Source organism: Equus przewalskii, chromosome 21 (genome assembly GCF_037783145.1).
Source record: "Equus przewalskii isolate Varuska chromosome 21, EquPr2, whole genome shotgun sequence".
Classification (NCBI taxonomy): domain Eukaryota; kingdom Metazoa; phylum Chordata; class Mammalia; order Perissodactyla; family Equidae; genus Equus; species Equus przewalskii.
In genome coordinates, this window is record NC_091851.1 from 48,707,590 (window position 1) to 48,725,387 (window position 17,798).

General features: G+C 60.8%; 1 protein-coding gene across 16 annotated transcripts; it reads left to right on the top strand.

Moving 5' to 3' along the window:
• Positions 1 to 88: 88 nt before the first annotated feature.
• On the top strand, positions 89 to 16,936 carry SLC17A9 (solute carrier family 17 member 9). 16 transcript variants are annotated; one of them, XM_070587772.1, is made up of 14 exons: positions 89 to 435; positions 2,888 to 3,030; positions 6,701 to 6,898; positions 7,353 to 7,492; positions 9,636 to 9,735; positions 11,013 to 11,143; positions 11,693 to 11,789; positions 12,010 to 12,106; positions 12,779 to 12,866; positions 13,731 to 13,765; positions 14,202 to 14,317; positions 14,966 to 15,021; positions 15,190 to 15,219; positions 15,817 to 16,936. In XM_070587772.1, the coding sequence occupies exons 2-14, from the start codon at positions 2,918 to 2,920 to the stop codon at positions 15,978 to 15,980; spliced, it is 1,365 nt and encodes a 454-aa protein (XP_070443873.1). In that variant the 5' UTR covers positions 89 to 435; positions 2,888 to 2,917; the 3' UTR covers positions 15,981 to 16,936. The 16 variants fall into 16 exon arrangements, 10 of the variants coding, with proteins under 10 accessions (XP_070443873.1, XP_070443875.1, XP_070443870.1 ...); XR_011530693.1 differs by having other exon boundaries at positions 218 to 435; positions 14,202 to 14,452; XM_070587771.1 differs by having other exon boundaries at positions 240 to 435; positions 12,010 to 12,136.
• Positions 16,937 to 17,798: the final 862 nt, after the last annotated feature.

The window sequence follows — 17,798 nt, forward strand, 5'->3', positions numbered from 1 at the left end:
GCCAGGATCATACCGGCTCAGCTCCGCCAAAGCCCCACCCGTCCGCCCACCGCAGGGGCAGCGCGGCGCCACACGGGGCGGGCTGTCTGCCTGCTCCAGGAACAGGGGGGAGGCCTGAGCGGGGGTCTGACCATCGCGCCGCAGACCCGCGAGGCCCGGCCTCCCCGTCGGACGTCCGCGGGGCGGGGACCTGATTGGCGCGCCCCGCCCCTCCCGCCCGCCCGCCGCGGTGGCCGTCCGGGGGCGACACGTCCTGGGAGCGCCGGACGGAAGCGCAGCTGGGACTGACACGTGGCCTTGGGCGGCGCTGCCCGCGTGGGTCGGCCCGGCCGGGAGCCGGCTCCTGACACGCTGCGCCCGCGGCCGTCTGCGCCCGATGCAGCCGCCCCCGGACGAGGCACGCAAGAACGCGGCCCAGGACACCCAGTGGTCCAGGTGGGGCCGCGGCGGGGGTGGGGTGGTTGGGGAGGGAGCGGCGCGTCCTGCGGGAGACGTCTCCGCTTAGGGCTCTGCTGGCTGCAGGGCTGCACGCCCAACACTCCCCTGGGTAGGGGCAGGAAGGAGCACACAAGTACCCCTACTGCCAGGGACCCTCCTCCCTTCCATCCAGTCCCAGGACCCGCGAGTACCCCGGTAGCCCTCTCCAGGCCAGCTGGGGTCCTGGGGGTGGTGTAGGCAGGGGGCATCCTCCGAGGCCTGTCTGGGGCAGGGAGCATCCTCTCAGACAGTGAGGAGAGATGGCTCACAGGCAGAGTCCGGCATCCTGGAACTGATCCTGCTAGGTAAGACCACACCCATTTACAGGCCTGAACCCCCACTGGTGACCACACACCAGAGGACAAGGAGTAGCAGTGCAGGGTCACCCAACAGGGCAGTCGGGACTGGTCAGGGGGGCACACGCTGGACCCTGTGGATGAATGGCTGAGTTCCAGTTGTGTGATGTGGACAGGGTCCCCTTGGGGAGAGTCAGTGGTCAGGAGGAAGGGCTCAGGCGGGTGACCCACTCCTCTCCATGTTCTGTTTCCACTGTCTACTGTCAAGTGCAGAAGACTCCTGGGCAGGGGGTCTGCTCACGAATGTGACACACACAGCAACCAGGGACGAGATGGGAACCCCAGAGCAGCCCCTAGACCGCCCGTGGCTCAGCCCTCGATCTGGTTCCATGGGCTGTGGCTCCTCGGCCGAGCCTGCGGGGCCCTGGGCCCAAAGTCAGGCCCTGTGATTGCAGAGCTAGCGCAGCTCCAGCTCAGCGTCCCAGAAACCTGCTCTCTGGGGCCAGCCCCTGCTGCCTGCAGGATGATGGCACCTTCCTGCCATGCCTCCCGGCAAGTCCCCTGATGTTGAGGCCCAGATGAAGGTAAAGCTAGCAGGGAAGCCAGAGGCTCCCATGGGACCGGCATGGTGAGCAGGGAGGAGAGTGCGAGCCACAAAGCCCAAATGTCAGTGCTGGCCTAGTCTCCCCAGCAGGTGCCCGCCAGAGCAGGGAGGGCTGCCCTGCGCGGGTGCACAGATGGGGGGGGCCTTGCAGCCTGCCTCTCACTCACTTCCTCCCTCCCTACCCTGCTGGTTATGGAGGGGCACGGCCTTGCTCTGAGCCCAACCCGTGTGTGGCAGGCCAGCCAGGCAGAGGGTTGTGGCCCAGGGCTATAGAACATTCTGCAAACTTCCCTCTCAGGTTATATTTTAATGGCTCTGGCTGGCTTTGCCTTTACTCCCCTCCCTGCTCAGTTTAGAGAGGAGCACGTGCAACAGCCAGGCGTTCTGGAGGGGCCTGTGGGATCCTGAGTGCAGTTGGGCTCAGCTGGGAGAAGGTTTTCACACCCCTGAGTGGATAACAGTGATAATGATCATAACAAGTGCTACTGTTTATTGCTGCCGACTCTGCCTGCGCTCTGTGTGGAGAAGCACTGTCTGCTCAATGGGCAGGGCTGCTCTTCAGCCACACCCCAGTGCAGGGGTGGGGGGCAGCCTTGGCCGGGCATGTTCCCTCCAACTTTCTGCCCTCCTGGCCTGTGGCACGGGCACATTTCCCTTTTCTGAATTGAGGGAACACGTGACCACATATTTGCTCAGCCATGGATGCTTCTCCAGCACAGGCGCTGTTTGCAGGAAGCACAAGGTTCTAGAAGGTTCACAGGAAGCATCCTGATGAGCTGGGGACACTGACCTGAGGCTCAGGGCCCATCAAAGTGGGCGGGATGAAGCCTTTCAGGCCCTTCCTGACCAATCCTGCCAGAGCCTCCGGTGTTCCACCAGCCCATCCACAGGATCAAGGATTCTGGTTCTGGCATCCTAATCCTCAGGCAGCTGGCCACATCTGGGTCGCCCTCTCCAGCCAACTTCCTTGTTCTGTTTCCCCAACGGCTATGAAGGAAGTCCCTCTGCCCACCTGGCTGGCACTGCCCTCCTGCTCAGGAACGGGGCTGTGGGGGCCTCTGGGGCCCAGGGAGAAAGCAGACAGCACCTTGCCCCACGCAGCTCCCAAGGGAGCTCCCGGGCCAGTGCCTTAAGCTAAAGTGGACTGGTTGCCTGGACCTCACGGGCCTTTCTTGACCCCTTGTGGCCATAAGGAGGCTAATGGGCAGCACCACATTCTCAGTAGCCGCCCAGCCTTCCAGAGCAGGTCAGTGTCAGCTGGCCTCCCGCTGTTTCTCACTGGACTTCCCACCCAACGTAAACAGAGCCCAGCTCTCAGGGTCACCAGTAGGGTCACCTGAGGGAGGGGCAGGCTGCGGGGGCACAGTCCCATCTGGACGCAGGTGACCCTTCACTGCTTTGACCACATAAAAGAGTCACGCTCCCTTTCAAAGGCACCTTTGGACTCTGGCTGCTTGTGGGAAGGTGAAAGGCTTGCTCCCACGTCCCCACCTCTCTCTCCGTCACTCAGGCTGTGCGTGAAAATCAGAGCCGTGCACACATGTGCTCACAGAGAGCGCGCCTGCAGGGGCACAGGGAAACCGTGGGCCTGTGTGGTCCCCGGGACAGCTGTCTGGAGGCCGCGGCTGGGCTGTGGAGCAGACGCGCCTGCAGGTGGGTGCCCTGCCGGCCCCGTCGGGTGGGCTGACTTTGACGGCTCTTTGGACTGCGTTGCTCTGTGCTTCCCACGAAGCCCAGTGGGAGTGTTTGCTCAGAGGGAACAATGTCCCTGACAGGCCTGTAGCACTTGGGACGGAAGCAGGCTGGGAGGTGGACTGGTGCCCTCGCAGGGTGAGCTTCGTCAAGTCCCAGGGGTGAGCTCTGGGGAGAAGTCAGGGCATCGTCCTCGTGTTTGGAGCCCTGGAGGAGACGGGTGCCTGAGCCTGTAGTGGCTTCAGCGCCTGGGGGCCATGTCGCAGATTCTGATGGGCATTGAGCCAGCGCCAGCACCAGCTTGCGGATGCCTGGACCCCCCAACTGCCTCACAGCCTTTGGTTCTGCAAAGATAACCAGCGTTTGGGGCCCCCAGGCCCAGAGCAAGAGTTGGTGAGCCGCCCTGTGGGGTTCTGCCCCCTCCACCTCAGCCTCCAAGCAGGGGAGGCCACCAAGACCTGTGCAGCCTGCCGCTGTGCTGGTGTTCCCATTGTCTCAGCTTCTGAGTCGTTCCAGTAACATTTTAAGAACTGGGAAGTGGGATCAGGGCATGATGGCCAGGGTCCCTGCTCTAGCAGTCGCTGAGGGGTCACTAGGCAGTTTCCAAGTGGAGCGCCCTCCCCTGGGCTCAGCCAAGGCACAGCCAAGCGGCTGGCTCCTGGAATTGCAGCACTGTGGATATTTTTAGCATGGGATCCTGTTTCCCACTGGACACCTCTAGGAAGTTTCAATATATAAAGCACATAGCAGCAGAGGGATGCCCTGGAGCCACACCCATGCACCCCTCTGAGCACCCAGAGACCAGCTTGAAATCCGTGGTGCAGTGCAACCTCTTCTGTACACATGGGGAAACTGAGGCCCAGGGAAGGGACAGGGCTCTGGAGTCATGCCGGGACCCGAACAGCACCCACGTCTCCTCCTGGAGAGTTCTTCAACGCAGAAGACCACTCGCTTCGTCGGGAGCTGACAGCACTTTGGAAATGTAATTCCCAAACTCTAGGTGGGGCCCCGGCCTACAAATGTGGATCTGTTTGGGGACAATAGACCAGACTGTTTGGAACTCAGACTCATTCACTCCAAACCCACGAGTGATGGTCTTGAACCTCGAATCATCTGTCTCGGCTGGTGGGACTGCAGGACTCCGCACCGGCTTCCTTGGCTGTGGAGGGCACTGCTGGGGGTGAGGGGAGTGTGACCCTGGGGCCCCCACGATGAGGTCCCTTGGCCAGCCCGAGACAGCAGGGGAGCTACAGCCTCTCCATCTCGCTCCCCAACTGGAAAAGTACACTGTGGTTTGCAGAGGGGGAGTGCACCGTGTGGAGATGCCGGCCAGAGGAGGTGGCCAGTCACAATGGCTCCTTGTTGGGGCACTAGGAACTTGTGGGTCATCCTGCTGTTTACTGAGCATGATGGAGGCAGGCATGGGCACAACCCTTCTCCACTGAGGAAACTGAGGCTCGGGGCAGCCAGGCAACTTGTCCCACGTGCCTCAGGCCTGTCCACAGCCAGGCACGGCAGGCCATGGCTGCTGCAGTTGCCCCAGGGTGGCAGCAGGCCCTGAAACAAACCACCTTCTCCTGAAAAGCTCCTGGCCAGCAGCGCCTTCTGGTCCCGCATTTTCACCCAGCTCCAGTGCTTAGTGGTCCACCCTGCTGGCGGGAGGGCACTGGACCATGGGCGTAGCCTCGGCTCGCTGCTGGCCGCTGCTGCCCCGGTGAGGTGGGCCCCGTTCCAGGTCCGTTGCTGCCTTTGAGATAGCTGACACATTTTGTTGTGCCTGTTTATCAGGCTCCTGGCGTGTGTGCCACCCACTGTCTCTGGGCCAGCTGGCAATACCTTGAGGCATGAGCTACCCTTAGGGCCTTATCCCCCCAGGAGGCAACCAGATGAGGACTCCGGCCCTCCCACGGGTGCTCCTGGCCTGTCCTCCTGAGTCGGACTGGCAGCCCGAGCATGGAGAGGGCCAGCGGGTGGGAAACATGCCCATGTGTCCACCGCAGATCGAGTCCAAACTTCCACCACCCCTGGCCACTCACTGTTCTCTGGTAGATCCCCACCAGGGCAGCCCAGGGGCAGCCCCCGCCAGGGCTAGACAGAGGTCTGAATGGGGGTTTGGGGGGCAAGGGAGAGACTCCATTGTCCCCCTCATCCACCAGGCAAGAGGTGTCCTTCCCCACTCTGCTCTGCAAACTGCCCTCTGAGGCTCTAGCCAGCCTCCCCTCCTGGACACCCCTTCCTTCCTTTTGGTTCCTGGCTCGTGGTCCCTGCCTTCCTCTCCTGGCTGAATCCCGCCATTTTCCTGGGTGACTTTGATGTCTATGAGCTGGCCACCTGGCGCCCTGGCCTCTCACCCTTGACCTTCTCCTCCCTAGTGACCTCCTCAAGGCTTGGCAGTACCGATGCCTCGTCCTCCTTCATCCAACCTGGCCAGGCCTCAGATCCCCAGGCTTGGAACCCCTGCCCGTGTCCTTCCCACAGCCCAAGCTTTCTCCCTGCAGCGTGTCACAGCCCCAGGGAGAACCCAGCCCCCTGTACCCACACCCCAGCCGGGGGGCGAGTCCAGGTGCAGCAGGACCCCGAGCCGTCTGCTGGGACTGCTTTAGGCTTCTCCATTCTCCTGACAGCTGCCCCCGTCACCACCCTCACTGCACACAGACATCGAAAGTCCCTAGAGCTGCCCCCTCCCCTGGGCCATCCCCCGTGTGCCTCCCCGACGGGGTCTCTCCCGCACGGACAGTGCTTGAGGCTCCCTCTCTCTCTTTTTCTCTTCTTAAGAATAAACGTTGTCGTTTAGAAGAGTTCTAGATTTACAGAATCACTGTGAGGGTAGCACACCAGCCTCCCCAGATTAGTGCCCTGCGTCTGTACCATCAGTGGACTGATAGTGACACAGGATTGTTCTGATTTCTGCAGTTTCCCCGAGGTCCCAGGACCCCATGCAGGATCCCACAGGCCCTGAGTCGCATCTCCTGGGCTCCTCCTGCTGAGGCAGTTTCTGACTTCCTTTGGTTTTGGTGACTAATATCGAGGAGCACTGGCCAGGAGTTTTGTGGACTGTCCCTCTATGGACATTTGTCTGGAGGCCTTCCCAGGCTGCCAGGGCTGCCTCACCCCTGCCCAGGTTCCTCCAAGGGGCCACCTGCCCCCATGGCACTGTGTCCCCTGCTGGCTGCCCAGCGCCACCTGCCCCCAGGTTTCCTGGGGACCCTGTAGGGGGGCCCACCGTGCTGGTCTCACCCGGTCATGGGACCCTCCCTCTGCCTCAGCTGGGGTCCTCTTGCCCAGCCCACTGCTCCTTCAGTGGGTTATGAGCTGCCAGCTCCAGCCTGGTGGGCTTCCTGGGCCCCCTCAGTCCGTGAGAAGGTGGGTGCCCTGGTCCCGGCTGCCGGTCCTGGAGAGGAGCACCCCTGCAGTGGCTTATTTAACCTGCCCTATGGCTGGCCATTTGGGCTGTCCCCAGCTCTGACGTTCTGAATGATGTCGTGCATCTTTCTAGTATCTGCTGTGTTCTCCTAGGAGTCAATAGACAGGGGCATTTAGACTTTGAGACATGGCTGAGTCGCCTCCTTCCAACGTGCGTGAAGGAGGGCTCCGCCTCTTCTGGGCCTGACCAGGCCTTCCTCTCCTGCAGGCCCGAGTGTCAGGCATGGACAGGGGCACTGCTGCTGGGCACGTGCCTGCTATACTGCGCCCGTGTCAGCATGCCCGTCTGCTCCGTCTCCATGAGCCAGGACTTCGGCTGGAACAAGAAGGAGGCCGGCATCGTGCTCAGCAGCTTCTTCTGGGGCTACTGCCTGACTCAGATCGTGGGCGGCCACCTGGGGGACAGGTAACCACCTCTCCCTGCAGGGCTGGGGGCTTCTCTCGGGAAGGATGGGCCCTGCTGGCACACAGGGTGAGGCAGCTCCTGGGAAATGAATGTGGGGAGAGGCCTCACACAGAGGAAGATGTGAGCTGGGAGACCCGAGGTCCACGTGGGAGGTGGTTGGGGGGCCAGCACACAGCTCCCCTTTGGGGTGCTCGGCACCCCAAGGAGCACCCGGCATCCTCATGAGGCAGCTCTGGGGGCTGTGGGGACAGACGAACCAGGCTGGATCCTGCACTCTCACGCAGCCTCCTCTGCAGAGGGGGATATGGCAGCACTGCCTACCCCAAAGGGCTGCTCTGAGCGAGGCATGGTGCAGGCCCTCCACCCGAGGCTCCTCCACATCAGGATCTTCTGGACCAGCCCATCAGCCCAGGCGCACAGCTCTCCCATCACCATCCTTCTGTCCCCACTCTAGGATCGGGGGTGAGAAGGTCATCCTGCTGTCAGCCTCCGCCTGGGGTTTCATCACCGCTGCCACCCCGATGCTCGCCCACCTCGGCAGCACCCACCTTGTCTTCATGACCTTCTCTCGCATCCTCACAGGCTTGCTCCAAGGTAGGGCTGCCTCAGGCTGCTCCCTCACGCTGCCGGCATTCAACTCTCGTGCCAGGCGTGGTAGAGCAGGGGAGTGTGTGCATGTGTGCTTACACACCTGTGGATGAGTGCATGTGTGTGTTCATGCAGGTGGGTGAACATGTGTGTACACATGTGTGTGCATGTGTATGTGTTTATGTGTGGATGAGTGCGTGTATGTGTTCACGCAGGTGGGTGAACGTGTGCATGCATACATGTGCTTGTCTGTGCCCCTGTGTATGATGTGCTTTCAGCTCTGCCTTAAATCAGAGCAGGTGTATCACACCTCAGGGCTATCGCTGAGAGGGTCCTGGGGCCCTCAGCCTGGCGGGTGAGCAGCTGTCCTCGCCGGCAGCGCGGCCCTGTGCAGGGCCACGGGAGGGCAGTCCCTGTTGGCGGGTGCTGTCCCGGCTGCACTTCCCTACAATGACTTGGCACCTGAACCACTTTCCATTTTCTATAAACACTTCAAAGTCTGGCACATTCTGATGTCAGTTGTCCTCCTCTGCCAAAAAGTCTACTCTAGGGACCTGGGTGGCAGCCAGGTTGCTACGTGATATTTATTAGTCCCACTGGGCAGCACAGTGGGGACATGTGGCATTTCTTCGTGTTGCTGGGCAGAGACCACGACCCCACTAGCCAGGCCAGCAGGCTGAGGAGATGCAGGTTTCTTAAGACTTCTGTCTCCCATGGTTTGGGGGCATTAGACTTCTGGAGAGAGCACCCCCCAAAGACGCCCAGTGGCCTAGCTGATGGCAGGTGGTGCACAGCCCACCTTCAAGGGAACGGGGTGGCCTTCTGAACTCCTGCCCTGTACCAGCATGGCATCGACAGCTTCCATCACCTGGATGCGATCTGAGTGGGTGGGATCTGGGATCCTTCCTGAGTACCTCTCCCACTCACTCTGGAAGGGACCTCCACTTCCCCTCTCCCCTAGAGCCTGGGGCAGAGCATGACCCTGCTTCTAGCCTGTGCCCCCAGGAACCCAGATCTCCTGGAATTGGCCCCTGCCTGTTTCCTGACCAACCCCACCAGTCTGGCCCATGGTTGGTCCCACTGGTCTGAGTGGTCTGAGCGGTCTGGCTCCTGTGCTCCTGCAGATTCACCCCACTTGCTCCTCATGTGGCCTCTGGCTGGTGCTCTCTGTCCTGCAGAGGAAGGTCCCAGGACACCTGGCTGGCTCTCTGGGTGCCCAGCTGGGTGGCCCTTAGCTCGGGCTGTTTCTCCCCATCATCCTGGGAGGCAAAAGGACTCCTCTGTACAGCTGGTCTGTGGCCAATTACGGGGGACAAAACAGGGCTCAAGGGGCAGCTGTCACCCTGGGTGACTGGCACTTGGCGTGGACAGGGGCCCAGGACCCAATGGGAAGGCAAGGGCCATGTCCTGTCCAGGGCCCCTGGCCTCTTAGCTTCCCTGGGTGTTTCTGCAGAAAAACACAGTGTAACAGGCAGGAGCTGCAGAGCTCAGGGCAGGGTTTTTTTTTAACTAGATTTTGAAATAATTGTAGATTCTCAGGAAGTTGCAAAGAAACATACAGAGAGATCCTGTGCTCCCTCCCCCACCTGCCGTGGTAACATTTGGAGTTGCTACAGGGCAATGTCGTGTCCAGGACCCAGCACTGTGGTTCCACAGGGCTGTGCAGGTCTCACTGGTTGTACATGCATCTTGTGTCCAAATGTGTATGTGAGTGCGTGACCACGTGAGTCAGTGTGTGCGAGTGTGTGTGATTGTGTGTTAGTGTGAGTTGGCGTGTGTGCTAATGTGATCAGTGTATGGTGTGTGTGTTTGTGCACGTACAACTCATATGTGTGTGCGCACATGTGCATATCAGTGCCAGGTCTCAGAGCTGGCATGGCTCCGGAAGCCAGTGTGACAGTGGCAGGAGTGCCAGCTTGGACCCGAGTCTTCCTGCTGCCCACTCTGTGTTGCAACCTGGAATGCTCTTCTCACCCAAGCTGAGTGTCTCCTTAGCCGAGTGTCACTGGGAGCCCAGCCCTGTTGGTCCCTTGGGGGTGAGGTGGGCCCAAATAATCCAGGATGGGCCCCGGGGAGCTTCCCGGCCTGGCTCTCACCCCTCAGCTCGGGGATGTGGCTGCCGATCGTCTGCATTCTCTGCTTGTTCCAGGAGTTTACTTCCCTGCACTGACCAGCCTGCTGTCGCAGAAGGTGCGGGAGAGCGAGCGAGGCTTCACCTACAGCACTGTGGGGGCTGGCTCCCAGTTCGGGTAAGTCCCAGCCTGGGTGGGCAGGGGAGGCAGAGGCAGTGCCCCTGGCAAAGCGGCCATAGGTCCAGGCAGGACAGGCCACATGGGAACATCTGCAGCTCAGGGTTATGTGGGCCTGGCGGGTTCTGTGCTCCAGGAGGCGCTGGCTGTCACTCCCCATCTCTGAGCACAGCGCTTCTCTTTGTGTGCGTTCTGTCCCCAGTGCCGGTGGCACGTGGCGTGGGCCCTGGGGTTCTGGCGCGGGGCAGGGGCAGTGACTTCTTCATCAAGTCCCCTTTCATCTGTGCAGAAGGAACCTGGTGGGGAGGTGGCCTGTGCTCACCTGTCACAGCCCAGGTGTGAGCACCCTGTGTCCCTCCTCCCTACGCCGCCCCCGAGCCCCAGGCCCTCATGTCCAGACCTCGCTAGGGGTGGAAGGATGTCCTGCTGTCCTAATGGGGCTGCCTGTCCCGGGGTTCTGACTTCATTGCTGCTGAGGTCTAGGCAGGAATTCAAAGGGGCAGGGGGTGCCTGTGATTGGGCCAGAAGGGCCCAAATGAAAACCCAGGGCGCCAGTGAAATGTCAACTTCAGATAAGCGACATGGGACATGCTCCCACAGAGAAACATTCCTTGTTCATCCAGAATCCCGTTTCCCTAAGGCCCAGGGAGAGATTGTGTCCACCCCATGGTTGGGGGAGCGAGGCTCAGAGGGCAAGGCCACCCCCAACAGGCTCACTGGCCTCAATGGAGAGGAGCTTTTTTCTTCTCTCTTATTCCCCTTTGTCTCCTGGCCAAAGCTCAGCAGATGAGGGGCAGCAAGGGGGAGGGTGGGCAAGGACTTATTTGGGACAATAGCGGGAGTTGGGCTTGGTTGCTGTTCCGTCATCTCTGACCTGTGAAGCTGAGAACAGCATGGAGGTTTCAGTTCAGCATTGGCAATACGTTCTTCTTGTTGCCTTTTTTTGTTTAAAAGTATCCACACCACGATTGTAGGCCAACAGAGTGCCTGGAAGCAAGAAATTGCAGCAGCGCAGGGCCCACAGCAGCCACCCCTGTGCCATGTCACACCCACGCAGCTGTGCCCACGTCCACCCTGGCCCCTGGCATCTGAAGCCCCTCCTGAAAGCTTGCAATCCTTAACAAAATACGCTGAGACTGGGGCTTCTGAGCAGCTGCTTTACAGGCACCAGAAACACCTTCTTTACTAGGGACTCAGTGCACACCGGGTGGGGGTTCTCTATCTGCTTGCCTGAGTGAAGCCGAGGGTCATGGCCACGCTCCTCTCTGTCGTTCCAGGACCCTGGTGACGGGGGCTGTGGGCTCCCTGCTCCTGGACTGGTACGGCTGGCAGAGCGTCTTCTATTTCTCTGGCGGGCTCACCCTGCTGTGGGTGTGTTACGTGTACAGGTACCTGCTGAGCGAACAAGGTAACCACAGCCGGGTGGGCGAGTGCCGGCCAACACCACTGCCTGGGGAGGGGCCAGGCCCAGAGCAGCCACGGAACTTCTGCAGAGCATGCCAGATCAGGGGGACCCAGGGCTGCCCCAGGCTGTGAAAAGAGTCCCCTAGACTAGGGGCTCAGGAAACATGTCTGCCACCGAGCTCTCGGCCCGGGTGTGGCTGGGCTCAGTCCTCAGAGCTCCGCTCGGGCAGAAGCAGGCTCCTAGGGAGAGCTGCCGTGGGCACAGGCAGTCTGCAGGGCGGTCGTGGCTTCAGGTGGCAGGAAGGGGGCTGGGGGATCCGAGGACAGGAAAGGATCGAGAAAGAAAGCCTCAACACACACGTCGACCCTCAAAGGCAAATGCTACCAACCCAAGGCGCTGGCAGAGAGGATGGTGCCCAGCCAGGGAGGGTATGCAGGGGTGTGGGGGCCTGCTGGCCCACTGGAACCATCCCCGTGAGTGGTCTGTCATGAGCAGGCACCATCCTGCCAGATTCTGATCTGCTTTTGCGTGGAAACACCTTGCTCCCTCTAGATCTTATCCTGGCCCTGGGCGTTTTGGCACAAGGCCTGCCAATGTCCCAGCACACCAAAGTGCCCTGGAGACAGCTCTTCCGGAAGCCTTCTGTCTGGTGAGCTGGGCTGCCATGGGGTCGCAGTGTGGGGCAGGGGCGGCAGGATGGGGGTTGGAGCCTGGCGGGCCTCACGTGCTCCCTGGCACCAACTGACCACAGGGTGAGTACAGCCAGGGGGTCAGATCGGCCCACGTTGGGGTAGGGCCACTCTTGGCCCCTGGTGAGGGGAGGGGGCTGGGGGCGCGTGGACCTGAGCCTGGCGTCTGCTTCCCTGCAGGGCGGTCATCTTCTCCCAGCTCTCCTCCGCGTGCTCCTTCTTCATCCTCCTCTCCTGGCTGCCGACCTTCTTTAAGGAGACATTCCCCAGCTCCAAGGTGGGTTGGCCGCCTGGCAGCTCGTTCAGGGTAAGTGGCGCCACGAAGCCAGCACGTGGTGTGCAGATGGGCCCCTGGTTCCACCGGCCTCGGTGATGGTTCTGACACCACAGGGGCTAGTGGCTTCACCACTCTCGGGGCTGGCACCCTGGGTCGATGCGCCTTGGAAAGGCCCGGTGCCATCCCGCTAATGCATTCACACCCGGGTGTCCAGCTGCCCCAGCAGAGTCCCCACCATACAACCCAGCCGGCCGATCTGTGGATGGTCGTTCCTGATGAGGGCCAAGCAGGGGCTGTGATGTGGACAGGGCTGTCACCTGCCCATCCACTCAGCTCGCTCCACCAAGGCTGTCCGGCCACCCTCCCAGTTCTGGTGACCAGGACCCCTGAGCCGCACATTCCCAGGGCGGGGTGCGTCCCCTAGCTCTGCCCCATCACAGTATGGGGAGCCATGGGGGAGACTCGGCCTGCAGGGGCACAGTCCTGGTGGGCCCAGCGCTTGGCCAGGGTGGCAGAGAGGTTAGGGCGAGGGAGATCCCCAACCCCAGAAGGTCCAGCCTGCGGGCAGGAGAGCCTTACTGGGCAGTAGTGGGCATGGGCAGCCGCTCTCCCTGGTGGCTGCGTGCCGGCTCTGGCCACCTCTGAGGCCCTGTTCCCCCCCTTCCCCAACAGGGCTGGATCTTCAACGTGGTGCCCTGGCTGGTGGCGATTCCCGCCAGTCTGTTCAGTGGATTTCTGTCCGATCATCTCATCAGTCAGGGTGAGCGCTAGGGCAGGGGCCAGGCCAGAGCCACACCGGGCTTACCTCACTTTTCGGGGGCAGGGGGGCACCCCTCCTGGAGGTGCAGGTACAGCGATGGGAGGGGGCTTCACCCCCCTGAGGACGAAGCTGTGAGACTGGGACCCCCGGCTCTTGGGCCTGTGGGAGCTAGCTCCCCGCCTGACTCAGCTGATGACTGCCTTAAGCCTGTCGCCTCCCCCAGCCTCAGTTTCCCAATTAAGGGGGTATTGGGGCACAGTGAGAGGACCTGAGTCCCGCTGTGATGGTGGAGATCCCCTCGAGGGGCCAGATTCAGCCCCCAATCCTTTCCAGAGCAGGAAAGGGCACCTGGTAGTGTCAGAGGTCACAGACCTGGGGCGGGCTGTGCGTGTCAGGTGCCCGCCCAGGACCCGAGTGCACACGCCCCGAGGACAGCGCCCTCGCACACACACATGCTCCCCTCTCCCTCCGCACACTGCGCTCTTTCTTAAATGCTAGTCTTTTCCTAGTTACAAAAGTACCGCACACCAGTTGTGGAAAAATTATAAACTTTGCAGAAACACAAAGAAAGCACATTTGTAACTGTCCAAGTGGCCTGCCTCCCATGCGTCTGCCTGGCCTCTGCTGTGGGAACCCTCTCCATGCACACACACAGCAGAGTAGATGCACGCACATGCACCAACATGCATGTGCACACATCTCACCACGACACAGGATACCCCATCTTGAGCCAGGGCCCGTCTCTCGTCTCCCCTGCTGCCTCTCCTCAGTGTGCTGGGTGGGACCCCCACCCCCCGCCACCTGTACCAGGGGCATCAGTGCAGATGGGCCGATGGGAACATCTGCCGTCTCCCCTCTGTTCAGGTTACAGAACCATCACCGTTCGGAAGTTCATGCAGGTAGGACCGTCGGCGCGTGGCTTCCTCTGGGCACCCCTGCTTTGCTCCTGGGAGCTGAGGGGTTCTGTCCCCAGATCACCTGACCCAGAAGGCAGCTGTTGTGGCAGGGCAGCTAGGGGTGCTCCGGGTCAGTGCTGGGGCCACTTTGGCTGAGCTGAGGTCTTCCCTGAGCTGCGTACACGGGCTCTCTGCCCCTCGGAGCCCTGGCACCCATTTTTGGGCCTGGGTTTGCTCATGCAGGATGGGGCCTCTCCCCTTTAGCTCCAACGAGCAGGGCTGGCTTATCATGGAGCCTCTTCCCACATGTCCCCTGGGCAGGCCCCAGCCTGGGAGGAGTTTGCTCACCGACCCTTGTTCGTTGTGCCCCAGGCCGCTTGGGGAGGGGACTTGTTGGCTGCCGTGGCTCCTGCCCTGTCACCAGTTGTCTCTCCCGCAGGTGATGGGCCTCGGCCTGTCTAGCATTTTTGCCCTGTGTTTGGGTCACACCTCGAGCTTCTGTAAGTCTGTGGTCTTTGCGTCAGCCTCCATCGGTCTTCAGACCTTCAACCACAGGTGAGGGCCGGGCGCCCTGTCCGCTGGAGCCGCTCCCTGCTGCCCACAAGCATCCCCAGCATCGTTCGTCCTGGGCGTGAGGGAGAAGCCGCCTGGCTCAGGGGCCACGTGGAGGGCGGCTGCATGGCAGGTCCCGTGAGTGAGCCACGGAGGCAAAGGGTTGTCTGAGCTGGTGTGGACCTGGGCCATTTGAAAAACAAGAACCTCACCTGGGGAGGGGCTGGGAGAAGAGATGCCATCTCCAGGTAGCATCTTTTGTCCCCAACACGTGAGGGGTGAGCTGCGTCTGCATCTGCCCCTCCCGATCTGCTCAGTGGTACTAACCTTTAATTAGGAAAACTTCACTGGGAGTTGTTTTGGGAATTGGCAATTCAATGTCGCTTTCAAATTAGTGAACTGCATTTGAGCAAGCTTGCTTCCCCATTTTTTTTGTCCCGGGAGTGGGTGCCTGTGCTGTGCCAAGGCCCAGATGGGAGAGCTGGGGCGGGTTCAGACGGCCTGGCATGGCCCGGCACCCGGGCATGGCAGGGTGGGTCCCAAGTGCTCCCTGACGGTCTGCAGGCTCCAGGCACTCAGAGGGCTGGCTGCTGGCCTGGCAGGGTGGTCTGCCCGTGGTCACTGGCCTGCCTCCCTTCCCTTTTCCCACAGTGGCATTTCTGTGAACATCCAGGACCTGGCCCCGTCCTGCGCTGGCTTTCTGTTTGGTGAGGACCCTGCCGTTTGGATAGGAAGCAACTGCTTCCAGCCCAGGCATTGCTCACCCAGCCTCGTCCCTCCTTGAGCTCCCAGGGCTGCCCCCAGGCGGGTGAGCCAGGGGTGGGTCACAGTCAGTCTCCTCTGACCAGTCCTCCTTCTCTCTGCCCTGTTCACAGGTGTGGCCAACACAGCTGGGGCCTTGGCAGGTGAGAGGTGCCCTGGGGTCCCTGCCTTTGGGGCTCAAGCCCAGAGGCCCTGAGGTGCCTCCTGGCTGCTACACCCCTGTGTCCTCCCACTCCCTCTGGCTGCTCCAGCCCTGCGGGTTCGGGCCGGGCACCTTCAGCAGGGTCCCACAGTGTCAGACCAGTGTGGGGAGAGTGCAGACCCCAGAGCTGGCCTAGGGAGAGAACAGAGTGTTCGCTTCTCCAACAGCACGTAGCCCCACTCGCCCCCTGACTTGACCCCCAGATGTGAGTCAAATCCCCGTGGTCCAGGGTCCCCGTGAGCCCAGTGCCTGGAGGATGATGACGGGACTCGTTCCCCAGCCCAGCCCCTCCCCAGTGCCCCCGTCCCCTGTGGAGGATGTGGAGGGACCCATTGGGTGGGCGATTTCCTGGATGGCCCCTGAGGTCTCTGCCCCCTGAGACCCTCGGCCCGGCAGCATGGACACCTGAATTTGGCTTCTCTCCTTCCAGCCCCCACCCCAGCCTCTCCTCCAGGCACCACCCCCCTAGCTTCTCATCCTGGCACTGCCCTTGAGACTGCCTGTCACTCAGCCCCTCGGTCCCCTCTCCTGAGTGCAGGTGTCGTGGGTGTGTGCCTGGGCGGTTACCTGATCGAGACCACTGGCTCCTGGACATCCGTGTTCAACCTGGTGGCCGCCATCAGCAGCCTGGGGCTGTGCACCTTCCTGGTGTTCGGACAGGCCAAGCGCGTGGACCTGAGCCCCGCCCACGAGGACCTCTAGCTGCCCAGACCCCACAAGCCCCGAGGACCCAGCGCCATCAGCCTCGGGGCAAAGGACTCAGCTGAAGGGACACTCGCTCTCGACCCCAGATTTATGAGCAGGGGAGAGAGCCAGCCTCAGCCAGGCCGGCGGGCAGGGCGAATGCCAGAGCCAGGCAGCCCTGGTTGGGCCTCAGTTTCCCCACCTGCTGGTGGGGCGATCGTGCCCTCGTCTCAGGGTTGGCGAGGCTGCCAGGGGTGCATGGGTGTGTTTTTAGTGGCAACAGCTTCATAACAGACACAGCCTGTCCCACGTAGACCCACAGGCACCCTCTACAGTCGGCCCCCGACGTAAGCCAGTGCAGTGGCCATCCCGGGCTCTTCCCCTGAAACCTGCTTCCCTTTGTTTCTGTGCCCTTGGGGCTGGATCATTCTCTGTGGGGGGCCGCCCTGTGCACTGTGGGGTGTCTAGCAGCATCCCTGGCTGCCACACAGTAGATGACCCCCCAGTCATGACAACCAAAACTGTCCCCTGACATCACCAGCTGTCCCCAGGGAAACTCCCGAGTGAGAACCATGGCTCTAGGTGAAGCCTGTGGGGGGGCTTCTCCGAATAGCCAGGCTGAGACCCCTGTTCCCTGGGTAGGCGGTGGGCCCAAGGCCTTTGCCCGTCTTTAGGCTCCCCCCGTATGCCCCTCTCGTGGGTCCCTGGGCACTAGCGATGTGATCTGCTTCCTGGTGCCTAGTGACTCCAGCTGAGAGGGGGTGGGCCCCTCCTGCCCAAGCTGCTCCCCAGAACCAGGCGAACCTCCCTTTCTGAATTGTCTTTCACCCTCCCAGGTTATAACAGAGGAGCTGGCCGGCTCATGAATTAATAATAGATTCTGCAAGATGTATATGTAGAGAAGAGAAACTATAAAAATGTGGAAAATCACACCAAAGCCTTATTTAAATGACTATTAAACTATTTAAAAGGAAGACCGTTGTTTTATTTAACATCCTTTTTTAAAAAAAGAGTAAACGTGTTAAAGATTTATTTAACTCATTCACGAGGAAACCAGCAAAGTGCTGCGAACAGGTCAAATGAGAATCCAAGGGACACGTTTGTGGATTGGGAATGTTGAAATGAAAGTGCCAGTAGAGTAGAGCTGGCGCTGGGCTGCTCCTCTGCTGGGCAGGCCCGCCGTGTGCCTGGAGAGGAGGATTGTTGCTATCCACGGAGCTGTGCGTGCGGCTCCCGCAGAATCAGAATCAGAGTCATTTTCCATTTAAGCACAAACTTTCCCTGACCGTCTCCCGACTCCTGACCAGAAAGAACCTGAGAGAAAGATTCTTGATGACAAAGTGAGTCTGGCCTGGGTGGGTTTGCTCCGATGGTTTACAGAGGTGCAGCAAGAACGTGGATTTGCCATAAAGGCCTTTACGTCTGCTCACCTTGGGGTTTTCACGAGGAACCTCAGGGGGACTCGAGCTGGAAGCCCAGCCCAGGAAATCCCTGCGGACCGTGGTGTCGTGCAGCAGCCACGCACCGCTGTGAACTCCTCGGGACACACACATGGGGTCTATTATCGTAGCCACTTGTAAGCGCACAGTTGAGTGGTATTAACTACACTCATTGTTGTGCACCATCCCCGCCATCCATCTCCAGAACTTTCTCATCTCCCCAAACCAAACACCATTAAACACCAAGTCCCCACCCCCTCCCCCAGCCCCTGGCCCCCACCATTCTACTTCCTGTCTCTATGAATTTGACTCCTCTAGAGACCTCATGTAAGTGGAATCATACAGTATTTCTCCTTTTGTGTCTGGCTTATTTCACTGAGCACAACGTCCTCAAGGT

Bases quoted from the DNA above. Each gene is read 5' to 3' on its own strand.
- SLC17A9 (XM_070587764.1), top strand. From the start codon at position 3,759: ATGGGATCCTGTTTCCCACTGGACACCTCTAGGAAGTTTCAATATATA. The intron at 4,052-6,700 runs GTAATTCCCAAA...CCTCTCCTGCAG, and splicing joins GCTGACAGCACTTTGGAAAT to GCCCGAGTGTCAGGCATGGA. The intron at 12,137-12,778 runs GTAAGTGGCGCC...CTTCCCCAACAG, and splicing joins CGCCTGGCAGCTCGTTCAGG to GGCTGGATCTTCAACGTGGT.